Source organism: Heteronotia binoei, chromosome 21 (genome assembly GCF_032191835.1).
Source record: "Heteronotia binoei isolate CCM8104 ecotype False Entrance Well chromosome 21, APGP_CSIRO_Hbin_v1, whole genome shotgun sequence".
Lineage (NCBI taxonomy): Eukaryota > Metazoa > Chordata > Lepidosauria > Squamata > Gekkonidae > Heteronotia > Heteronotia binoei.
Genome location: NC_083243.1, coordinates 58621559 through 58640456, shown reverse-complemented (window position 1 = coordinate 58640456; position 18898 = coordinate 58621559). Strand labels below are relative to the sequence as shown.

General features: G+C 40.3%; 1 protein-coding gene across 1 annotated transcript in view; it reads right to left on the bottom strand.

The window, feature by feature from the left end:
• Positions 1–18898, bottom strand: part of SNX6 (sorting nexin 6) — a 43017-nt gene that overhangs the window by 4315 nt on the left and 19804 nt on the right. Inside the window, exons 3-12 of the mRNA XM_060261452.1 lie at positions 17387–17491; positions 16537–16647; positions 11621–11742; positions 9607–9730; positions 8849–8944; positions 6670–6775; positions 4967–5042; positions 4056–4095; positions 2366–2452; positions 815–974 (exon numbers count right to left, since the gene is read on the bottom strand). Of these exons, the coding sequence (XP_060117435.1) occupies positions 815–974; positions 2366–2452; positions 4056–4095; positions 4967–5042; positions 6670–6775; positions 8849–8944; positions 9607–9730; positions 11621–11742; positions 16537–16647; positions 17387–17491 (1027 nt within the window). The remainder of the gene's footprint in view (positions 1–814; positions 975–2365; positions 2453–4055; positions 4096–4966; positions 5043–6669; positions 6776–8848; positions 8945–9606; positions 9731–11620; positions 11743–16536; positions 16648–17386; positions 17492–18898) is intronic.

Below are 18898 nucleotides of genomic sequence, written 5' to 3'. Positions count from 1 at the left end.
TACTCAAACAAGGGATATTGGCTGTTTATCTCATTACATATTCCAAACCCATCTTCCACTATATTTTAATGTATTTTTTCCTAATGGCAAACTAGAATGATGTATATATTTATGTTACATGTTAAAAGGTAAATTAGTTGGACAGGAAAAACTTCTGGGAAAGAAATGCCTTTTTTTTTACCCAGGTTTATTAGCAATAGAATAATTAATAAGCATTCTCTCATTCTGACATGTTACTGTTTTATGGTTTCCCACGCTAATGCAACCCAGATCAAAGGTTTTCTGAATTTGTTAATTTTACTATTCTGCTATTGGTTTTTAACTTTGTACCACTTGGCATTCCAAACCCCACCAGCTATATGTGGCTCTGTTTACTGTACCTCACTCCTCGTCTGAAGAAGTGTGTATGCACACAAAAGCTTACGTTCTGAATAAAACTAAGTTGGTCTTAAAGGTGCAATTGACTCCTATTTTGTTCTACTACTTCAAACAAACACGGCTGCCTATTTGGATCTATCTGTTACGAGATAGTCCTCAGCTGGCACTGAGGACACAAGCACAATGCATACAGTTAGCCCGCCTTGGCGGGAGAGGGCGGGATACAAAAATAAATTTACTTTACTTACTTTACTTTACAGTTACCCAGATGAATTTTCATGTATTAATCAGCTTGGAATACAGTTATTCTTTTGTGGGGATACAATGTGTAGTTTGGTTAAACAAAAATGCATACTAATATATTTGTCTGAAAGGCTACAATAAGGAAATACACCAAACTTTAAAGCTCTAACAAGTCCCAAGACTTTCCAAATACCTTGTTTTGCTGATTCAGATATTTTTTCAAATTTCTGACAACAAATTTGCTGAGTAGTTTCAGCTTGCAGGACATCTTTGTTTTTTGCTCTTGCTTTGTCTAGTGCCTTGTTGGCATTTTCATAATCCACTAAGGACCTAGATCTTCTGTATAGAAGGTCCTACAAAACATGTACACCATACAAAGTCAACAAGATATATTCATTTTGGGAAATTTATCTCCACTCAAACCAGATGTGATAATGTTACTTGGAGATTACCGTAATTTAAATTCAATTTTACCAAGCCATCCAGGTTTCCCTAATGCAACCTGTTTTCCACGACAGACAAGTCCATTTGCTTAGGGGTAACTGAATAGAAGACCTATGGTTAAAATATAACTAATCTTATGGTTCTCTTTATAGAAAGAAGGCTTAGACTCAGAGCAGCACAAAGTTAATTCCTCTTGCACATAGGGTGTTTGCCAATCTTTTACAGAAGCAACCCAACCACAGATTCCAAAAACTCCTCCCACAGTGGCTCAGGGAGAGGGAATAATTATATTTGAAGAGGAAAATGAGCAATGCAAGTCCCTCCTTTTGTTTGCCCAATGAAGTGAGGAGGGAATGGCAGGATCTAAGCCTTTGTTTTAACAAGTAGAACACTTTGGTCTTATGAGAAAGGACATTTAATATCAAATAAATAATTGGTAGAAGCAAAAAGATTATATGTAGTCTTTTCAGTTACTGGCTAAAATAATTACATACTAGTCAGCCAGCACCTTTAAGACCAACAAAAGTTATTATAATGGAAAAAAGTAAGCAGTAGGGTCCCACAAAGATCAGTGTTGGGGCCAGTACTATTTATTCATAAATGATCTGGAACTAGGGGTGAGTAGTGTAGTGACCAAGTTTGCAGATGATGCAAAGGCTAACTGAATAGTTCCAAGAGGCTCTCCACAAACTGGGTGATTGGGCAACAATGTGGCAAATGAAGTTCAATGTTGGTAAACATAAGGTGATGCACACTGGAAAAAAAATCCTAACCAAGTATAGGCTAATGGGGTCTGAACTTGCTGTCAGCCAGGGCTCAGCAATAGCAAGGATTCCTTAGGAGAACAGGACACCTCGGGAGAAGAGGAGCCCCATGTAGCCAACGTTGAATCAACAGAAGCTGACCAGCAGGAGGAGAATGAGCTGCAGGCTTGTCAGGATTCACAGCCAACAGCTGGTGCAGAGCCACCAACAATTTCCGTCCAATGAACCTCAGTTGGGGCTATTCCCAGCCCACAAGTATCACCTACACCCTTAGAGCACCTCAGACAAGGACTGAGAACAGAGCTACAGACAAGACAGCAAAGTGCATGTCTCCTGGCCTGACACCAGCTGCTTGCTGATAACAAGGATGAATAGTTGCAATATTGCTTTTGAGCAGCTAGCTGCTAGCATGAGCCTTAGGTATGTGGCAATAAAACCAGCCAAGAGAGGTTGTTAGGCATGGATGCAACATGTATAATTCCAGGTTACTAATTCATAAAACATAATCCTAAAAATAAAGAAAAGTAAATATTCACCTTTGCAGCTTGAGATTCTCTTAAGTAGTATTTGAGAAGGTCTGAAAGTTTAAGGTCTTCATCAGCAGACACTCGGGCTTCTATTTTCTAGAGCCAAAGAAACTAATTTCAGGGACAATCAAGTGATAGCAAATTCATAACATCATACTTCACAATATTTTTAGTAAACCCATTCCATTTTCAATGTAATGTTTATAGATGTGTGCTTTAAATATATAAAATGCAGAGACTTATGTGAATTGAAGAATGGAAGAATTTTGAACAATTACTTTGAAATACAAGGGATCTTGTATTGAGGCCAAAAGGGTGTGCATACTATATACACTATTGCTCTTCTTATAAGTCCATTAAATAAATTATGTTCTTAAAAGTTACTTCACCATGAATTTTCATGAGTCAGAACTCACTTCCTTAGATGCATAAAAGTGTACATGCATACTAGAATAACCTGTACCCATTCCTGATAACAATTATGTTAGCAATGCAGATTAAGATTGCATATTACAAGCAACATATCCTACAGAGCAGGAAGAAGGTAAGTGTTTTACAATGAAGAATGTGTATAAAGGTGCCTGTATCTCCCTTTCATAATTGATAAACCCATCATACCAATCATCTATTTTTTGGACTACGTAATCAGTGAGAATTCAAAGTAGAAAAAGAATTTCAGTATTGTAAAGTAAAATAGTGCCCCTGTGGCGCAGAGTGGTAAAGCAGCAGTACTGTCTCTGCTCACGACCTGAGTTCAATTTCGGCGGAAGCTGGATTCAGGTAGCCAGCGCAAGGTTGACTCAGCCATCCATCCTTCTGAGGTCGGTAAAATGAGTACCCAGCTTGCTGGGGGGAAAGTGTAAAAGACTGGGGAAGGCAATGGCAAACCACCCTGTAAAAAGTCTGCCGTGAAAATGTTGTGAAAGCAGTGTCACCCCAGAGTCGGAAACGACTGGTGCTTGCACAGGGGACCTTTCCTTTCCAAAGTAAAATTATGCAAACCCTACATAATGACCAGCTCTTTCTAATTATTAAAAAAGTATGTCTTTAAACACACATCAGTTTTTGCCTACCTCATACAAGTGGACAGTTGAAGCACTACATTGGTTAAGAAGAACTATCTCTGTGGGGTTCCACGTACTAAGTCTCTTCCAGTTTACCTGCCTGCCTGGCCTTGGTAGGTCTCATCAGTTTCCATTTAATAAAATGGCAAAAGGGTAGATTTCAAATGAGTTAACATAATGATTAAAGTGTTGATGTTGGACTAGTGTACAAGGTTTAAACTGAAAACTGCAACCGTCAAGATACTCAGTACTGTATATGATACTAACCCACATACTTCTTGTATAACAAGTTAGCAGACCAACTACCTCTTTTTACATGGAGCATTACAACAGCCTTGCAAGAATTCTAAACTAGCAAAGCTTCAAGAGTCAGTTGTTTAAGTACATACTGAATAAATATGTGTGGCTTTAACATGGAGAAAGACCAGCAAGAATAAACCCCAAGCAGAAAAGGAGGGTTTAAATCTCCCGTTTTCACAAAGCTGAAGAAACCATTTTTGCACACCCCTGTTATGAAGAGTCCCTAATTAACAGTTTCAAAATAGAGACATGGAGATTTTAGTAGGAAAAATGATCATTTGGTAACCATCACTGTGCAGGTTAGATATAGGCAAGAAGTCTTTTATAATACATACCCTTGTTTTATCAAACAATTCTGACACTTTCAGAAAAAATCTAAAAAAAAGGAGATACAGAAAAGTGGCTTAGGTCATTTCTATGTTAGCAGATTTCTTTCTACCTTCAAGAGATCCAATATGAAAAACATGGAACAGACTTTTCTGTTCAAGACTAGTAGCTTGTGTCTAAAATTTCCATGTTCAGAAGCGTGAGTTCTTGACCCCACCCCCACAGCACCCAAAATAGTAATGAGGGGGACCCCAGAAGCTACCAGGGGACATTTGAGGACCTTTGCAAGAAGGGAGAGTCAGCAACCCACCCCCAGCAGATTTTGTTTGACAGAATCCAATCCTGTATGCACAGTATGGGTAGTTCAGTACAGAAGACTGATTTGCCCCCATTGCTTCCATTTTGGGAACACTGCGGTACTAGCAACCCAGAAAACTCAAACTTTGATGATATTGTATTTATTTATTTATTTGGGATTTATATCCCGCCCTTCCCACGAATGGCTCAGGGCGGCTATGTGTTCAGCAATACCCATTACATTTGTCTGTGTGTCCCTTTAAAGATAGAAGAAGAAGATATTGGATTTATATCCCACCCTCCACTCCAAAGAGTCTCAGAGTGGCTCACAATCTCCTTTACCTTCCTCCCCCAGAACAAACACCCTGTGAGGTGGGTGGGGCTGAGAGGGCTCTCACAGCAGCTGCCCTTTCAAGGACAACCTCTGCCAGAGCTATGGCTGACCCAAGGCCATGCCAGCAGGTGCAAGTGGAGAAGTGGGGAATCAAACCTGGTTCTCCCAGATAAGAGTCCGGACACTTAACCACTACACCAAACCGGCTCTCCAATTACAATATTTTATTACAATATCCCCCCAGAGATATTACAATATTTAGAAAGCCTCACTTTTTAAAAATCTTACTTGCATATATCTGTGGAATCCTGTGTTCCCAATGTGTATAGTGATGAGCCAATTCTATTGCAGTCATCTGCAACATCTAGAAAATGACACACCTGAGAGTCAGTTTGTCTCAAGCTACAAGATTATTCCAAACAAGCAAAATTCAAATAATATACGGAGGCACTATCTTCCAGATTACTGCATAATATCTAGAGGTCACAAAACATGGATTTATTTTGTTTAGATATTCCACTGCAGTAACTGCAAGCTTGGAGCAACACAATTTGGAAATCCATCCTATGCCAAAGCCTTCTTCTTTAGGATTATTTAAGTGGTTCAGAGGCAAATTTCTTCTCCCCTCATTTGTTTTCTAACTGATGCTCCAATGATCTTAACATTCCAGCCCCTTGGGAATATTCAGTATTCGTTTCACTTTCCCCTCCTTTTAGTTAATTTAAGTCCAATTAGGCAGAGACATCTACCTTGACTGTGGGTGGCCTTGATTTTGTCACATTTGCCACTTACACAGGAGCTAGCCAGTTTATTATCTAATATAAGCCCTATTCACAAGTTAAAGTGAATGCTTGTACAATTGATGTACGAAGTGCAATGAAAAATCAAGTGTACATGTGTTGAGTAATTCTCGGATTCAAAGCATATGCAGCTGAACAGCCCTCCTGACCCGGATAGCTCAGGCTAGCTTGATCTAAGAAACTAAGCAGGGTTGGCCCTGGTTAGTATTTGGATGGGTGATCACCAAGTCCAGAGTTGTGACACAAAGGAAAGCAATGGCAAACCACCTCTGAACGTCTTTCCTTGAAAATCCTATGGGGTCACCGCAAGTCAGCTGTGACTTAATGGCACTTTCCACTACCACCACAGCTGAACATCTAATTTAAACTGCACATTTATCCAGCTGCTGGCCCTGGGTTTTTTTGGGAAGTGAACATGCATTGTCTCTTTCATACAAACAGCTGTATACGTATGCAGGCAGGCTGTATGTGTGTATTCACTGTATCATGTGAACAGGGCTACAGTGATCATTTATACATTAATGGAATGTAGTTGAAAACCCACTACATAGTTTCCTTGTAATCCACCCTGCCTTTTTAAAGTCCATGTTTCTACAGCTCTCAAGGTTTAAAAAGGAAAGATGGTGCCTGCTTAAGGCCAGAACCTACTCATTCTTTCTCCCTCCCAGTTTCTCTCTCACATGCACACACAAAGACAGAGGGTGAGAGAAGAGAAAGGAGGAAAGAATGGAACCTCACAGTCTTATTCTTAGATCCACTACAATGCTTCTGTGAACACAGAACACAACTTTCTTGCCTCTACTTTCCTGCAGCAACCCCAAACTGGAGGGGGGCGGGGGGGGGGTCCATCTGAAAATGGGAGATGAGAAAGTTGTCCTCTGCACATGGTATCTTTCCATGTTCAGAAACATTCTGGTGGATCAAAGCCACCTTTATGTACCTCCCCCCCCAAAAAAAACCCCCTTAGCATTGTGGGGGGGAGGGGTTATCCCACAGTCCCCCTAACTTTGGCAAAAATATTCTAAACTTGCCGTATGTCAGAACAATCTAGTAAATCTATACATAAAGCAAATTTATACAAAAATGGCTGGGCAATTTCCCATCACGTACGTTGAGGATAGAATTTGGGTCTTTTTTTCTTTTCTTTTTTTAATACACACCATATTTTGCATTCCCACTCAGCCAACTTACTTTTGTGAGATCTTGTCATTTTATCAGATTTGATAGAGGAATCTTTCACACGGTTATGGTACTCAACAAGGAATGTTCTTTCATGTTCAAAGAAGTCATCTACATCCTATATGACAAAACAATCTTTATTCAGGGATGCAGTTAGCTACCACCTGAGCTGCTTATCCAGCAAAACAAACACTTCTTAAAATGATCACGTGGAACAGGCACAGGACAGAAAAGGGAACATTGTGGTCTTTCTGCAGAGATGTGCATTGCTCTCCAGGCCAAGAAAGGCAAAACGTTGTACAGTAGAACAGCTAGATACAAGTCCAGTAGCACCTTAGATACCAACAGGATTTTGAGGATATGACCTTTTAGAGTCAAGGTTCCCTTCGTCAGAGCTTTGACCCTCAAAAGAGCAAAAGGTCATACCCCAAAAATCTTGCTGATCTCTAAAGTGCTACTGAACTTGTAACTAGTTGCTCTACTGCAGATCAACACAGTTACCCTCTGAAACAGTTCTTCAGTGATACCACTGTGACTAACTGATTGTCAGCCACCCTGAGTCCACTTGCGGAGAGGGTGGAATAGAAAACCTAAGAAATAAATAACAAGGCTAGTGGCCAATTTTTTAACACCAGCTTCCATGTCAATGGACTGAAGAAGCTGTTCTATGAAATAAGTGTCTCAATCTACAATTTTGTATATAGAAAAAAGTATTCACATTTATTGAGACTTTATATTTAGAATGCAGAAGATACACATCAAGCATAAGAAACTGCCACTCACTTAGCACTATCAAGTTTTTAATTTCTATATATCTATGTTAATGTTTATCAGATTGTTACATGCCTGAGGTCCTACAGTGCTCTGGAAAAAGAGAAATAATATAAATATTCTCATATATAAAGAGGAGTGGAGCACCTTTCCTATCAAGAAAAGTTGAAGAGTTTGGGATTTTTCTGTTTAGAGAAAAGATGACTTGGGGGCACAAGGTAGAGTTTTATAAAATTATGCACGTGGTGGAAAGAGTCAACACTTTTCCTCTCACCCAAATACCAGAACTTAAGGGCATTCAATCAAGTTGATGAGCAGTGGAGTCGGGACAGACAAAAGGAAAGAGTTACAGAACAAGTGATTAAAATGTGACATTCGCTACCAGAGGATGTAGTAATGGCCACAGAGGATGTAGTAATGTAAATTTTGCAGTATGTAAAGCCCTTAAAATTGATTCTAATAAAGAGCATACAGCTCTATATCAATTTTGGGATACTTTGATTTGTAATAAGCATATGGAATTTTAGAAGCATATGTAAAGTTAAGGAAATGAAGTCTACTAGAATTATTCATTTGGTATGTTTTTAAAGTTTAAATGCCTAGACCTCATGGTCACTAGAGGATGGAAAGCAGAGACAAACACTTTGTCCCATTCAAAGAAATGTAGGGGTAAGAAGACAGAGGCTTAGTTTAAACCATGGTTTTGTGAAATATCATCATTGCTAATGTGTTTGCATGCAGGCCATTCCATTGACTGTGGTTAATTAGGGTCCATCAAACCAGGATCTAAAATTGGTTTTACCACAGCTTTAATGTGTTCCTGCAGTGTCTGAATGCAGACATACTGGATCCTGGTTTCACAAGCTAACCATAGTTAAAATAAGCCATGGTTCCATGTTATGGATGAACTAAGCCATACAGCTAAAACACAGCGGTGTCCGTCTGCACTTCCTCAAGAGAGTTTCAAAAATCCACCACTGTCAGAAGGTACAATTATACAGTGGTATTCCCCATGCCAACTTGTACATCTGAATGTCGCCAGCTATATTAGGCAGTTCAACTGATACCACCATCAGGAACAGATTAGAATATTAAAATGGCCCATGAACAAACCAAATCTAATAGCTGCTTCAGCAATACTAGACAAGGCATAGTTTGCTCCTGGCTAGCAGTGGCCCTTCAAAGCAATAACCCACTGGAAGCCTTCCCAGTAAGTCAAGGGGTCTGCTCAAGCCACTTATCTATGGTGTCATTCTTTTAAGGTATTCAAGCCTGGATTTTTGTTGTTGTTATTTAAGTTCTACAAACTACCCAATCTGGTTTGTTGATACTTTATCCTCCTGTCAACATCACATTCCTGTCAAAAACCATCAATGTGATACAGCTTCAAACAGTAGTTAAAACCAGCTTTAGAAATCACCTTTACTCCTGAAACAATGACACCATCAGCAGACTTAACCATGTTTTTAAAGAAGTCTTCTAGTTTCTCTTTCTTGTTTTTTCCACGAACACTCAACTGAAATGCAGAAAAAGCTCTATATTAGATTTTCTTATTTTAGAGTCAGGAACATTCAATTTCACTTTCTCAGAACAGAGGGCAGAAAGCCTAGCTAGAAACTCACTCCAATACTAGTCTCATTTCTGCCTGTTCATTCATTTATTGTTCTAAGAATCATTAGTCATTCAAATCACATTCAAAATCTCACAGCTATTGGTATTTTGATCCTTACAATGACTTTTCTGCCCCCTCTCCTAATTACACAGTAAAAATGAAATTATTCCAATTTCTAAAGATACTGTCCACTTTCCTGGATACAGGGAGGGTGTCATGAGGAACAGTGCTCAGAATAGCTACACATGACTCCTAAGCCACTGAGTATTACTGGTCTAGATAGTGCAAAGTATAGAAGTTGTTCTTGCATTACAGTAACTCCTTAGAAAATGTGTATCAAAAGCAGAAAAGCACAAATTACCTTGTATAATAAGTATCATAATACTAACACCAGAATATGAGATAGCAACTCTTGCTTTGGAGAATCTGTTTATGTTCCCACAGGACAACTACGGTTGTCAAGAATCAATGATCCATTCAATTCAATACCACTTGCATACATTTGTCAGTTTTACAAATACATTTTGCCGCTTTGGAGGGCTGCTGATATATATTTTAGTACTCACATCCTGATTATATTCCAAGAAGACATGGAAATTTAAGTCCTTTCTCAGAATAGGATGTGCTGCTACACGACACAGGAAAACTTCATGCATGGCTACTGTCTTCTTGAATATTGCCAAATACTCTCTATGGAGGAAATAAATAGCACAATTACACATTTCTAGCAGAAGAGCAATGCATTTAAATTAGCAGCCTGCAGACAAAGGATTGGTTGATTAGTTCAAGTCAGCATCCAGGCAAAATCCCCTTGGAATTCCCAGGACTCTACTTTAACTACAGTATTGTAACCATATGGTCTAGGCTCTAGACCTAGCCATCCTATGTCTTTGGTCCACAGTTCCCAGTCCCCACAGTCTCTACTGTTTGCCTTTCTGTAGTGTACATCCCTTCCTGTCTTTAAGCCCCACCTACCATTTTTGCCCCATCCTATGTTTAACTATGTTTATTTATTAAAACAGTTTTATCCCATCTTTCTCCACAAGCAGACTCAACATAGGCATGTCTCAGCTTTACCTTCCACTATTTGCACAAAAGCTCCAGCTTTTCCATACTGCAGCTTGTTTGCTCCATTTTGTTGTGCCACTGTCTCTTAGCCATTCTTTTGAACCTCCCCATCCAATACACTGCCTCTTCTGATTTTAAGCACTGAGCAGGTTCTTCAGAGTCCTCTCCTGCAAACAGGCACTTCTTTGCCTGTTTCCTGCCTTTACCCCATTCTCTGAGTTCACTCTCTACCTACCCTTTTTCCTTCAGGCTTCTCTTTATCTGTTACTTACCCTACACTATTTTTCAGTCTTCATGCTTTGGTTCAGTGGTTCCCAACCTTTTTGGCACCAGGGACCGGTTTAGTGGAAGACAATTTTTCCACAGACCGGGGACGGGTTGGAGAGATGGTTTCAGGATGATACAATTGTGCACTTTATTTCTATTACATTATATATTACATTGTAATATATAATGAAATAATTATACAACTCACAGCCTGGTTGCTAACAGGCCACGGACTGGTACTGGTTCATGGCCCAGGGGTTGGGGACCCCCTTGGTCCCTTAGCTTCTACACTATCCAGGATTTCTTCCCTGTCCTCACACTATCCCTTTGTGATGATAAAGTCAGCCAAAATTGCAGCTTTCCTTTCCTTCATAGAAACTGGACTGTGATTTTCAAGTTCCCTGAGCAACTGAGTATTCTATGCCCTCACATTACTTCCAAATGGTCTGAAAAGGCTCCATAACAAAGACAATGTAACACAGATCTCCTGCCAACATTATTGATATTAGTACTGCCATTCTTATTCACTATAGAGCACACATCAGTTTGAGCAACACCATCAAGGCAGAGGAAACAACCAGAGTGCCTTCTGACTGAATGTTTCCCTCAGGAAAGCACAGAGCGGTCAAGAAGACAAGGGAGGGACTGAAGTTGCCAAGAACAGATCTCCCACACAATATAGTCATTGGCATATTGATGTGCCAAGTTTCTCTAAATAGACCAGAAAAACAAGAGGTTAACTATGAGGTAAGTCAATCCAATAAACTTGTTCTACACTGGATGTGTCTCACTGAAATCCAAAACCATTCACTTTTTATTCATCCTTGTTTCCAAGGCATTCAGACAAAAAACAGAGGTTCCTCGTCTCACCTTTATCCTCATAACAACCTTATGAGATAATTTAGGCTGAGATATGGTGATTAACACAAAATCTCCTAAAGTGCTCACAACGTCCTCAAGAAATTTAGAATGTCTCAAGTCTAACCGATTTCACACATTGTTAGGGTAATACAGTGTTTTCTTTCCTGGAGAGGAGGGGATAAAAATGGAATAAACAGGTTCAAAACCCTCCAGCTTCCAGTGCCCACCCACCATTGTGTTCATTAATGTATACTTTTCTTATCTGTGAGTTAACATTAATTATACAATAAGTGAGTGAATGCTCCAAACTGACTAATAAATGAGTGATGTAGAATGCACAGAAAACAAACAACAAGGGAAATCCATACAAAAATATGCACATACGCTTCCAACTCTTGCTTCATCTTCGTGAATTCTTCTTTGGTCATTGATCCTTCCCCTTCACCAAGCTTTTGCAATTTCTCTCTTGAGGCATCAAAATCAGGCCTAGGTGGTGCTGGTGGGATCTGTCAAATGAGAAAACCAGGAAGTACTTTTGAATTTTTGACTTCTTTAAACAAACAGCATATGAAGCAGCAGCATAAGAATATTTTGCCCAAAGCTCTGCACTTTTATCAATTTAGGAGATACATTATCTCATGAAAGATTCAGCTGGGGATCCTGCTCACATACTCCACTTTGAATATTAGTTTCTGGCAGAGTATTTAACTTATTTCTAATTATAAGGTGCCTAAAGGGTAGAATCCAGAACTATGTTTGTTAGTGGCTACATTCATATGTCTTAAACTACCCATGAACACTCTCTTCTTTCTTACAATGAACATGATTGGATGTTTCCTAGTATTGGAGGCATTAAAACTCCTTTTTGCTGTTAGTTCTGAATGCAAGTGCCTGATCACGGTATAGTTTATTTCCTCCCCACAACCCAGGATTTATCTGTGATTCACATGCTCAGTTTATGGTGAGGAAGCACACTCTTGTTTGTCAAGCACCTGCACTCAGACATCACAACTTCTGAAACCAGGAAGCCTTCAATTACATTCCACTTGTGAAGGGAAAGAAAGGGGGCTTGTTAAGAAGCTGCATTTGGGCTCATCACAGACTAAGGTCAGTTGTGACATCTGAATGCAGCTACTGTTTAATGATTAAGCCTAAAACACAAAATATACTTAGCCTGAACAAACAACATGTTATACATAAACTTTATGGTATTTGTCATTTTAAATGCACCTTTTTCAACTCTGTCCAATGTAGGCATACTGTCTCTAATTCCAAATTGAGCTGTAGAGTGTGGATCGATAGATCTGAAAAACAGAGCTAGGGACAAATAGGGGGGATTTTGCTACAAACCTAAGAGAAGTCCCAGGATTCCAGAAAAATCCTGAAATCTCATTTGGAGATTAAAACTCCCCCAAATAATACAAATGTCACCAGTAGCATAAGGTAAGAATGTCTACTGAGTTCTCAGTCACCATTTTTGAGATTGTTCAGCTACCACAACAGAATAACATAACATAAGAACTCTGCTGGATCAGACCAATAATCCATCTAGTACATCATACTGCCTCACAAAATGGCCATCTAGTTCCTTTGGATGGCCAACAACAGGGTACAGAAGCCAAGGTCTCTCCCTGATGTTGTCTCCTGACTCTGGGATTAAGACGATCAGTCCCTCTAAATGTGGAGGTTCCCCTCAATCACCATGGCTAGTAGACATCTGCGTGAATATATCTAATCCCCTTTTAAAAACTATGCCTGTGGACATCACTACATCCTCTGGCAGTAAATTCCACATTGTAATGGCTCTCTGTGTAAAGCAGTATTTCCTTTTTTCCATCCTGAACCTACTGCCTATTAACATAATTGGATGTCCTCAAATTCTAGTATCTAGGAAGGAGAAAAATTTCTCTTTGTCAACTCTCCCCACCCTATGCATAGTTTTATAAAAATTTTCATATCCTCTGCTTAGTCATCTCTTCTCTAAATTGAGAAGTCCCACACTCTTTAGCCTTTCCTCATAGGGAAGGTGCTCCAAACCCTAATTATCTTGGTTGCCCTCCTCTGTACTTTTTCCAGCTCTGCAATTTGTGAGATATGGTAACTAAAATGGTATACAGTATTTCAAATGAGGCTGCGCCATAAATCTATACAGGGGCATTACAATATTGGCTGTTTTATCCTCAGTCTCTTTCCTAAATCCATAACACAGAGTTTGCCTTTTTCACTGCTGCAGCACACTGGATTGACACTTTCATTGAGCTATTCACTACAACCCCAAGATCTTTTTCCCTCTCAGTGTCAGCAAATTCAGATCCCATTAGCCTATACCTGAATTGGGATATTTTTGTCCCAGTGTGCCTCACCTTACTCTAATCAACACTGAACTTTATTTACCACATTGTTTTCCCCCCACCCAATTTGTGAAGATCCCCTTGGAACTCTTCACAGTTCATTTTCACCATCCTGAATAATTTTGTGTCATCTGCAAACCTGTGCACTACACAACTCACCCCTAATTCCAGATCATTGATGAATAAATTAAATAGTACTGGCCTCAATAGTGATCCTTGTGGGACCTCACTGCTTACTCCCCTCTATTGTGAGAACTGTCCATTGATTCCTACTCTTTGCTTCCTGTTATTTAACCAGCTTTAATCCATACGACAACCCATCCTCTTATCCCAGGACTGATAAGTTTGCTAAGGAGTCTTTGGTGAAGGTACCAAAAGCCTGTTGAAAGTCCTGGTATATAGTGTCTATCAGGTCACCATTATCTACATGCTTGTTCACTTTCTCAAAGAACTCCAAAAGGTTGGTGAATAGGATTCCCCTTTGCAGATGCCATGCTGATTTTCCCTCAGCAGGTTTTGTCTCTCTATATGCCTAACAATTGTCTCTGATTACAGTTTCTACTAATTTGCCTGAGACACATGTTAGGCTGACTGGCCTGTAATTTCCAGGTTCCCCTCTGGATCCCTTTTAAAAATTAGTATAACATTTGCTACTCTCCAGTCTTCTGGTACAGTGGCTGAACTTAGTGATATTGTTGTATCAATAAGCATTCTAAACCTTGGTTTCTGTGATGCAAAGCCTGAGGAAGGAGAAACAGGTGGCAGCCACCACCAAAGTGAGAGAGGCTGCTAGGGGGAGGGTTAGAGGAAAGCCGAAGATAGAAAAGCCAACAGGAGACAGGTTCACTGATGGATGGAAAGAAAAGAAGGCAGCAAGAAAAAGAAAAAAAGTCCTCAGGGGCTGCCAAGAAAGAACAATGAAATAGTGTGGTGGGGGACACAGGGAGAAATGAGATGCCACCCACAAGTCCTTATGAGTCCTCTCCTTGTATTTTGTTATTTGTAGAGCTGGAATTTCCTTCAATTTGTAAAAGATAGCAAGCATAATATATTCTTAGAAATACTATGCAGCACATTCTACAAGTTAGAGTATTTTTAATGTATAGAGTAATTTTCTACAGTTTCGAATAAGTACAGCTCATTACCGTTGGTTTTAAAGAACCTAAATCACACATAATCTCAAGAAATTCATATTCCGATATCTCACCCAAAAAGTTCAATCTAAAGACAAGAATTAATTGCCAGGTTCAAACATGTAACTTTGCCTAGGTAAAAATGTGCCTCCCCCCCCCCCCCCGCAGTTAATATGAGGGAAGAATTTCAAAATGTTTATTAACCCCACAAAAGTTAAACCAATGCTTAACTTGTCTTCTGCTAGTGCATAGAAAGTGTTGTCTTGCTCAGCTCAGAGAGACAACACCATCCCTTATATTGGTATTATGAGCCAGCCAGGCCTCCTGCCCATGGACAGCAGCCAATAACTGTGCTACAGTGCCATATTAAACCCTGTAGAGGCACCAGGCAGTCAAACTCTCGAGAGGGCCCTCACAAATTATTTCAGAGTCTGAGTGCCCACCCCGCCACCTGCAGCCCCCTTCTCAAAAGCCCCTTAGACAAAGCTGTGGGGAAGAGGCAGAGAGAAGGAAACTTGGCAATGATACCAGCAGCAGCCATACCAGAAAAGTCAGACAGAGAGGCTCAGTTCCTGGCTGCACGTGCAGGCTGGGAGGGCTGCAAGCAGGAGGAAAACCGGGGGGGGGGGGGGGGGAAGCTGGCCTGGGGCCCCTAAAGGCTTGGGGGCCCATAGGCTAGTGCCTACTTGGCCTAATTGTTAATCCGGCTCTGGTGCTACTGTCTTGATATTCAGGACAGCTATAATGAGAAACTGAGAGGAGACAATGGTACCAACAGTATCTCTTCCTGAGAGGTAAGGTTTACCAAAGCATCCTGCTCTGCTGGTAATATACCACACAAAGTTATTTAGAAGTTTTAAAGGTTGTCAAGCAACCTTTATCACTTAAATGTTGCTGATGTGGCACAAACATTTCCAACGGAATCCCAACTGATGCCCCAAGCACATCTCTGAGCCTTTTTTTAGTTAAAGAAATGCAAATTTGGAACTAAAAATGGAAGTCAGTACTCCCATTTTATTTATCTTGGTTGTAACTTCTCTATCAGCCAGCCTTTTAATCATAACAACTCAAAACAATTACTCCCACAAAGTTTTTATACACACACACACACACACACTAGATAATTTGCTATTTCCTTACAGACATGATGTTTTAAGCGCCTACTTTTTAAAATGGTTAGTAATACCACCTGTAAAAAAAGCAGTCCCCAACATGGACACACATCTTCCTTACAAAACTATGTATAATCATGAGTCTCCAAGTGAAGAAAAAATGTTTAAGCCTCTTGTAGAAGCTTGGGCCTATAAATCCACTTGAATAGATGAAGCTACTTTACAATACTCAATCAACCCATTAGTCTACCAAGGTTACTGCGGTCTGGACTGGCAGCAGCTCTTTAGTGTCTCATGCTGAGATCTTTCACAGCACCAACTGCAAGGTCCTTTTAACTACAGATATCAGCAACTGAATCTGAAACCTACATGTGAAGCAGATGCTCTGCCACTGAGCCACAACCCCTTTTCTTTAACTGAAGCAATTTAAATATCTGTTGAAAGCAAGACCACCACATTCACCAGTATGCTTGATGCTACAGTTACCAAATTTAAAAAAGAAATGAAATATTAAATCATGCAAGTTTCTGATGAGATGATGCAATAACTGGAAGGTTAAGGAATGCAGTACAATACTCTCAAGCATGTGGTTTCTTAAAGTAATCATCATAATGTTCCATTAATCATTCTGAAGGTAGATAAGTACCAGCTTTCAAGAGGAAGTATTAACAGATTATGTATTCTTCACAAAAAACCCTACTTACAATATAGCCTGCATAATCTTCATTCTCAACAAAGGAATCATGAAGCCAGATAAATTCTTCATGTTGTCGGACAACTGAAAATTCATTTTGCTTGAAATTAGGTAAAGAACTCTGCAAAACAGGTGGGAAAGAAAGCATAAATTAAGCTAAGGTTTATCACAGCCCTGCTACATTTATAAAAATATATACAACACTTAAAAGTATCAGTTACTAAGAAAAGCAGCAGTATTTTCCAAAACAAAGAAAGAATTAAAAAGAAGTCTGATATTTAGACATCAGATACAATTTAATAGCATTCTGAAAATAGTTACACCCAAAGGAGAATTTTCAAAAATCAGATTAGCATGGTGTTGGACTAAATGAAAGACTACAGAAAAATAAATAATGGGATCCAACATCAAACTTTTCCATGTATTTTGCTTACACACCTTGAATTTTTTTGACAGATAACTGGAGATAGAGACACCACCACTAAAAATGTTTTCACATATTGAACATATGAAGCTGCCTTCTACTGAATCAGACCCTTGGTCCATCAAAGTCAGTATTGTCTTCTCAGACTGGCAGCGGCTCTCCAGGGTCTCAAGCTGTGGTTTTTCACACCTATTTGCCTGGACCCTTTTTTGGAGATGCCAGGGATTGAACCTGGGACCTTCTGCTTCCCAAGCAGATGCTCTACCACTGAGCCACCGTCCCTCCCCAATATTGAAGTCCAATGAAAATTCCAAGTAGCATGTTTGCAACTGCAACTTTGCATGGCAGGCTGTAAGACTTCTCTTGACATATAACATAAGCAAAAAATTGAAAAGACAGCAGATGTAAAAGCTACGCACCAAGGTGGGTATTTTACCTTTGTATGAACGGTAAATTTAACTTTGTCTCTTTCGCTAAGAGCATCCGAAATGTCGACTTGCAAGGCAGAATCAGTTTGTAGATCTACATTGACTGGTCTAAGCTAAACAAAGAAAGGAATCAGCTTTAGTAAGACCTTTAAGCAAGAACACCAAATTTAGTTTAGAGTTTTGCATATATGCTTTAATTTAAAACAAAATATTGCAGCAATAGTATCATTGTAACAGACTAGGAATAAGGCCTGTTGTGAGGGAAAATACAACAGGATCCAGAAAGGAGTTCTGGGCGAGTGCCCTCCCTTGCTGTCTTCCCACCCACTCACCCAAGTGAAGGCATTCACTTCCCCCAACCTTAGTGACTTCCCACCTACCCAAGGCAGCTGTTTTCTGCAGTGATCTTACTTCACCTTTCTATCTCCTCCCCCCTCCCTGCAGCCTCTACCTAGGAAAAGACAGTCTTTCTCCATAGTGGGGACCAAAGCAAGTTACATCATTCTCCTCTTCCCCTTTTTATCTGCACAACAACCCTGTAAAGTAGGTTAGGCTGAAAGTCTGTGACTGGTCTGAAATCACAGTGTGGACCAAAGCAGGGGGGAAGAGACCACAGCAGGGTATAATGACACAGAGTCCACCCTGCAAATCAGCCATTTTCTCCAGGGGAACTGATATCTGCCATCTGGAGAGCAGTTGTAGTTCTGAGTGATCACCAACCCTCACCTGGAGACTGGCAGCAATGGTTCCCCAGGAGGAAATGGCTGGTTTGGAAGATGAAGTCTATGGCATTGTACCTGTCTGAGGTCCTACCACCCTCAAACCCCACCCTCTCCAGGCTCCCCCCCCTCAAACTGAAGTTGGCAATCTTATCTTTTTCCTGGAAGCAGTCACAAGTAGCCAGGCCTAGGATAGCCAATCTCCAGGTGGAGCCTGAAGATCTTCTGGTATCACAACTGAACTCTAGACAACAGATCTCTCTCCCCCTGGAGAAAATAACTGCTTTGGAGGTTGAACTCTGTGGCATTATATTCAGCTGAGGCCTCTCCCCTCTCCAAACTCTGGCTTCTGTATAACTCCACCATAAAATTTCCAGGAACTTTCCACCAACCTGGAACTGGTATCCCTAGTCAGGACTGGGTCCAATGAGTTCTCCCTCAAAAGCCAAAAGAGGCCTGGAAAGGGCCTCCCCACCCTGCCTTTTACTGACAGAACCAAGTCTGGTTGCTTTTTACAAACAGAATCAAGATTGGTTGCCTAGCAACAGCTAGAGAGCCAGTACGTGGACTCTAATCTAGGAGAACCAGGTTTGATTCCCTATTCCTTCACTTGCTGGAACGGCTTGGGTTAGCCATAGCTCTCACAAGAGTTGTCCTTTAAAGGGCAGCTTCTGGGAGAGCTCTCTCAGCGCCACCCACCTCACAGGGTGTTTATTGTGGGGGAAGAAGATATAGGAGATTGTAAGCCGCTCTGAGTCTCTGATTCAGAGAGAAGGGCGGGGTATAAATCTGCAGTCTTCT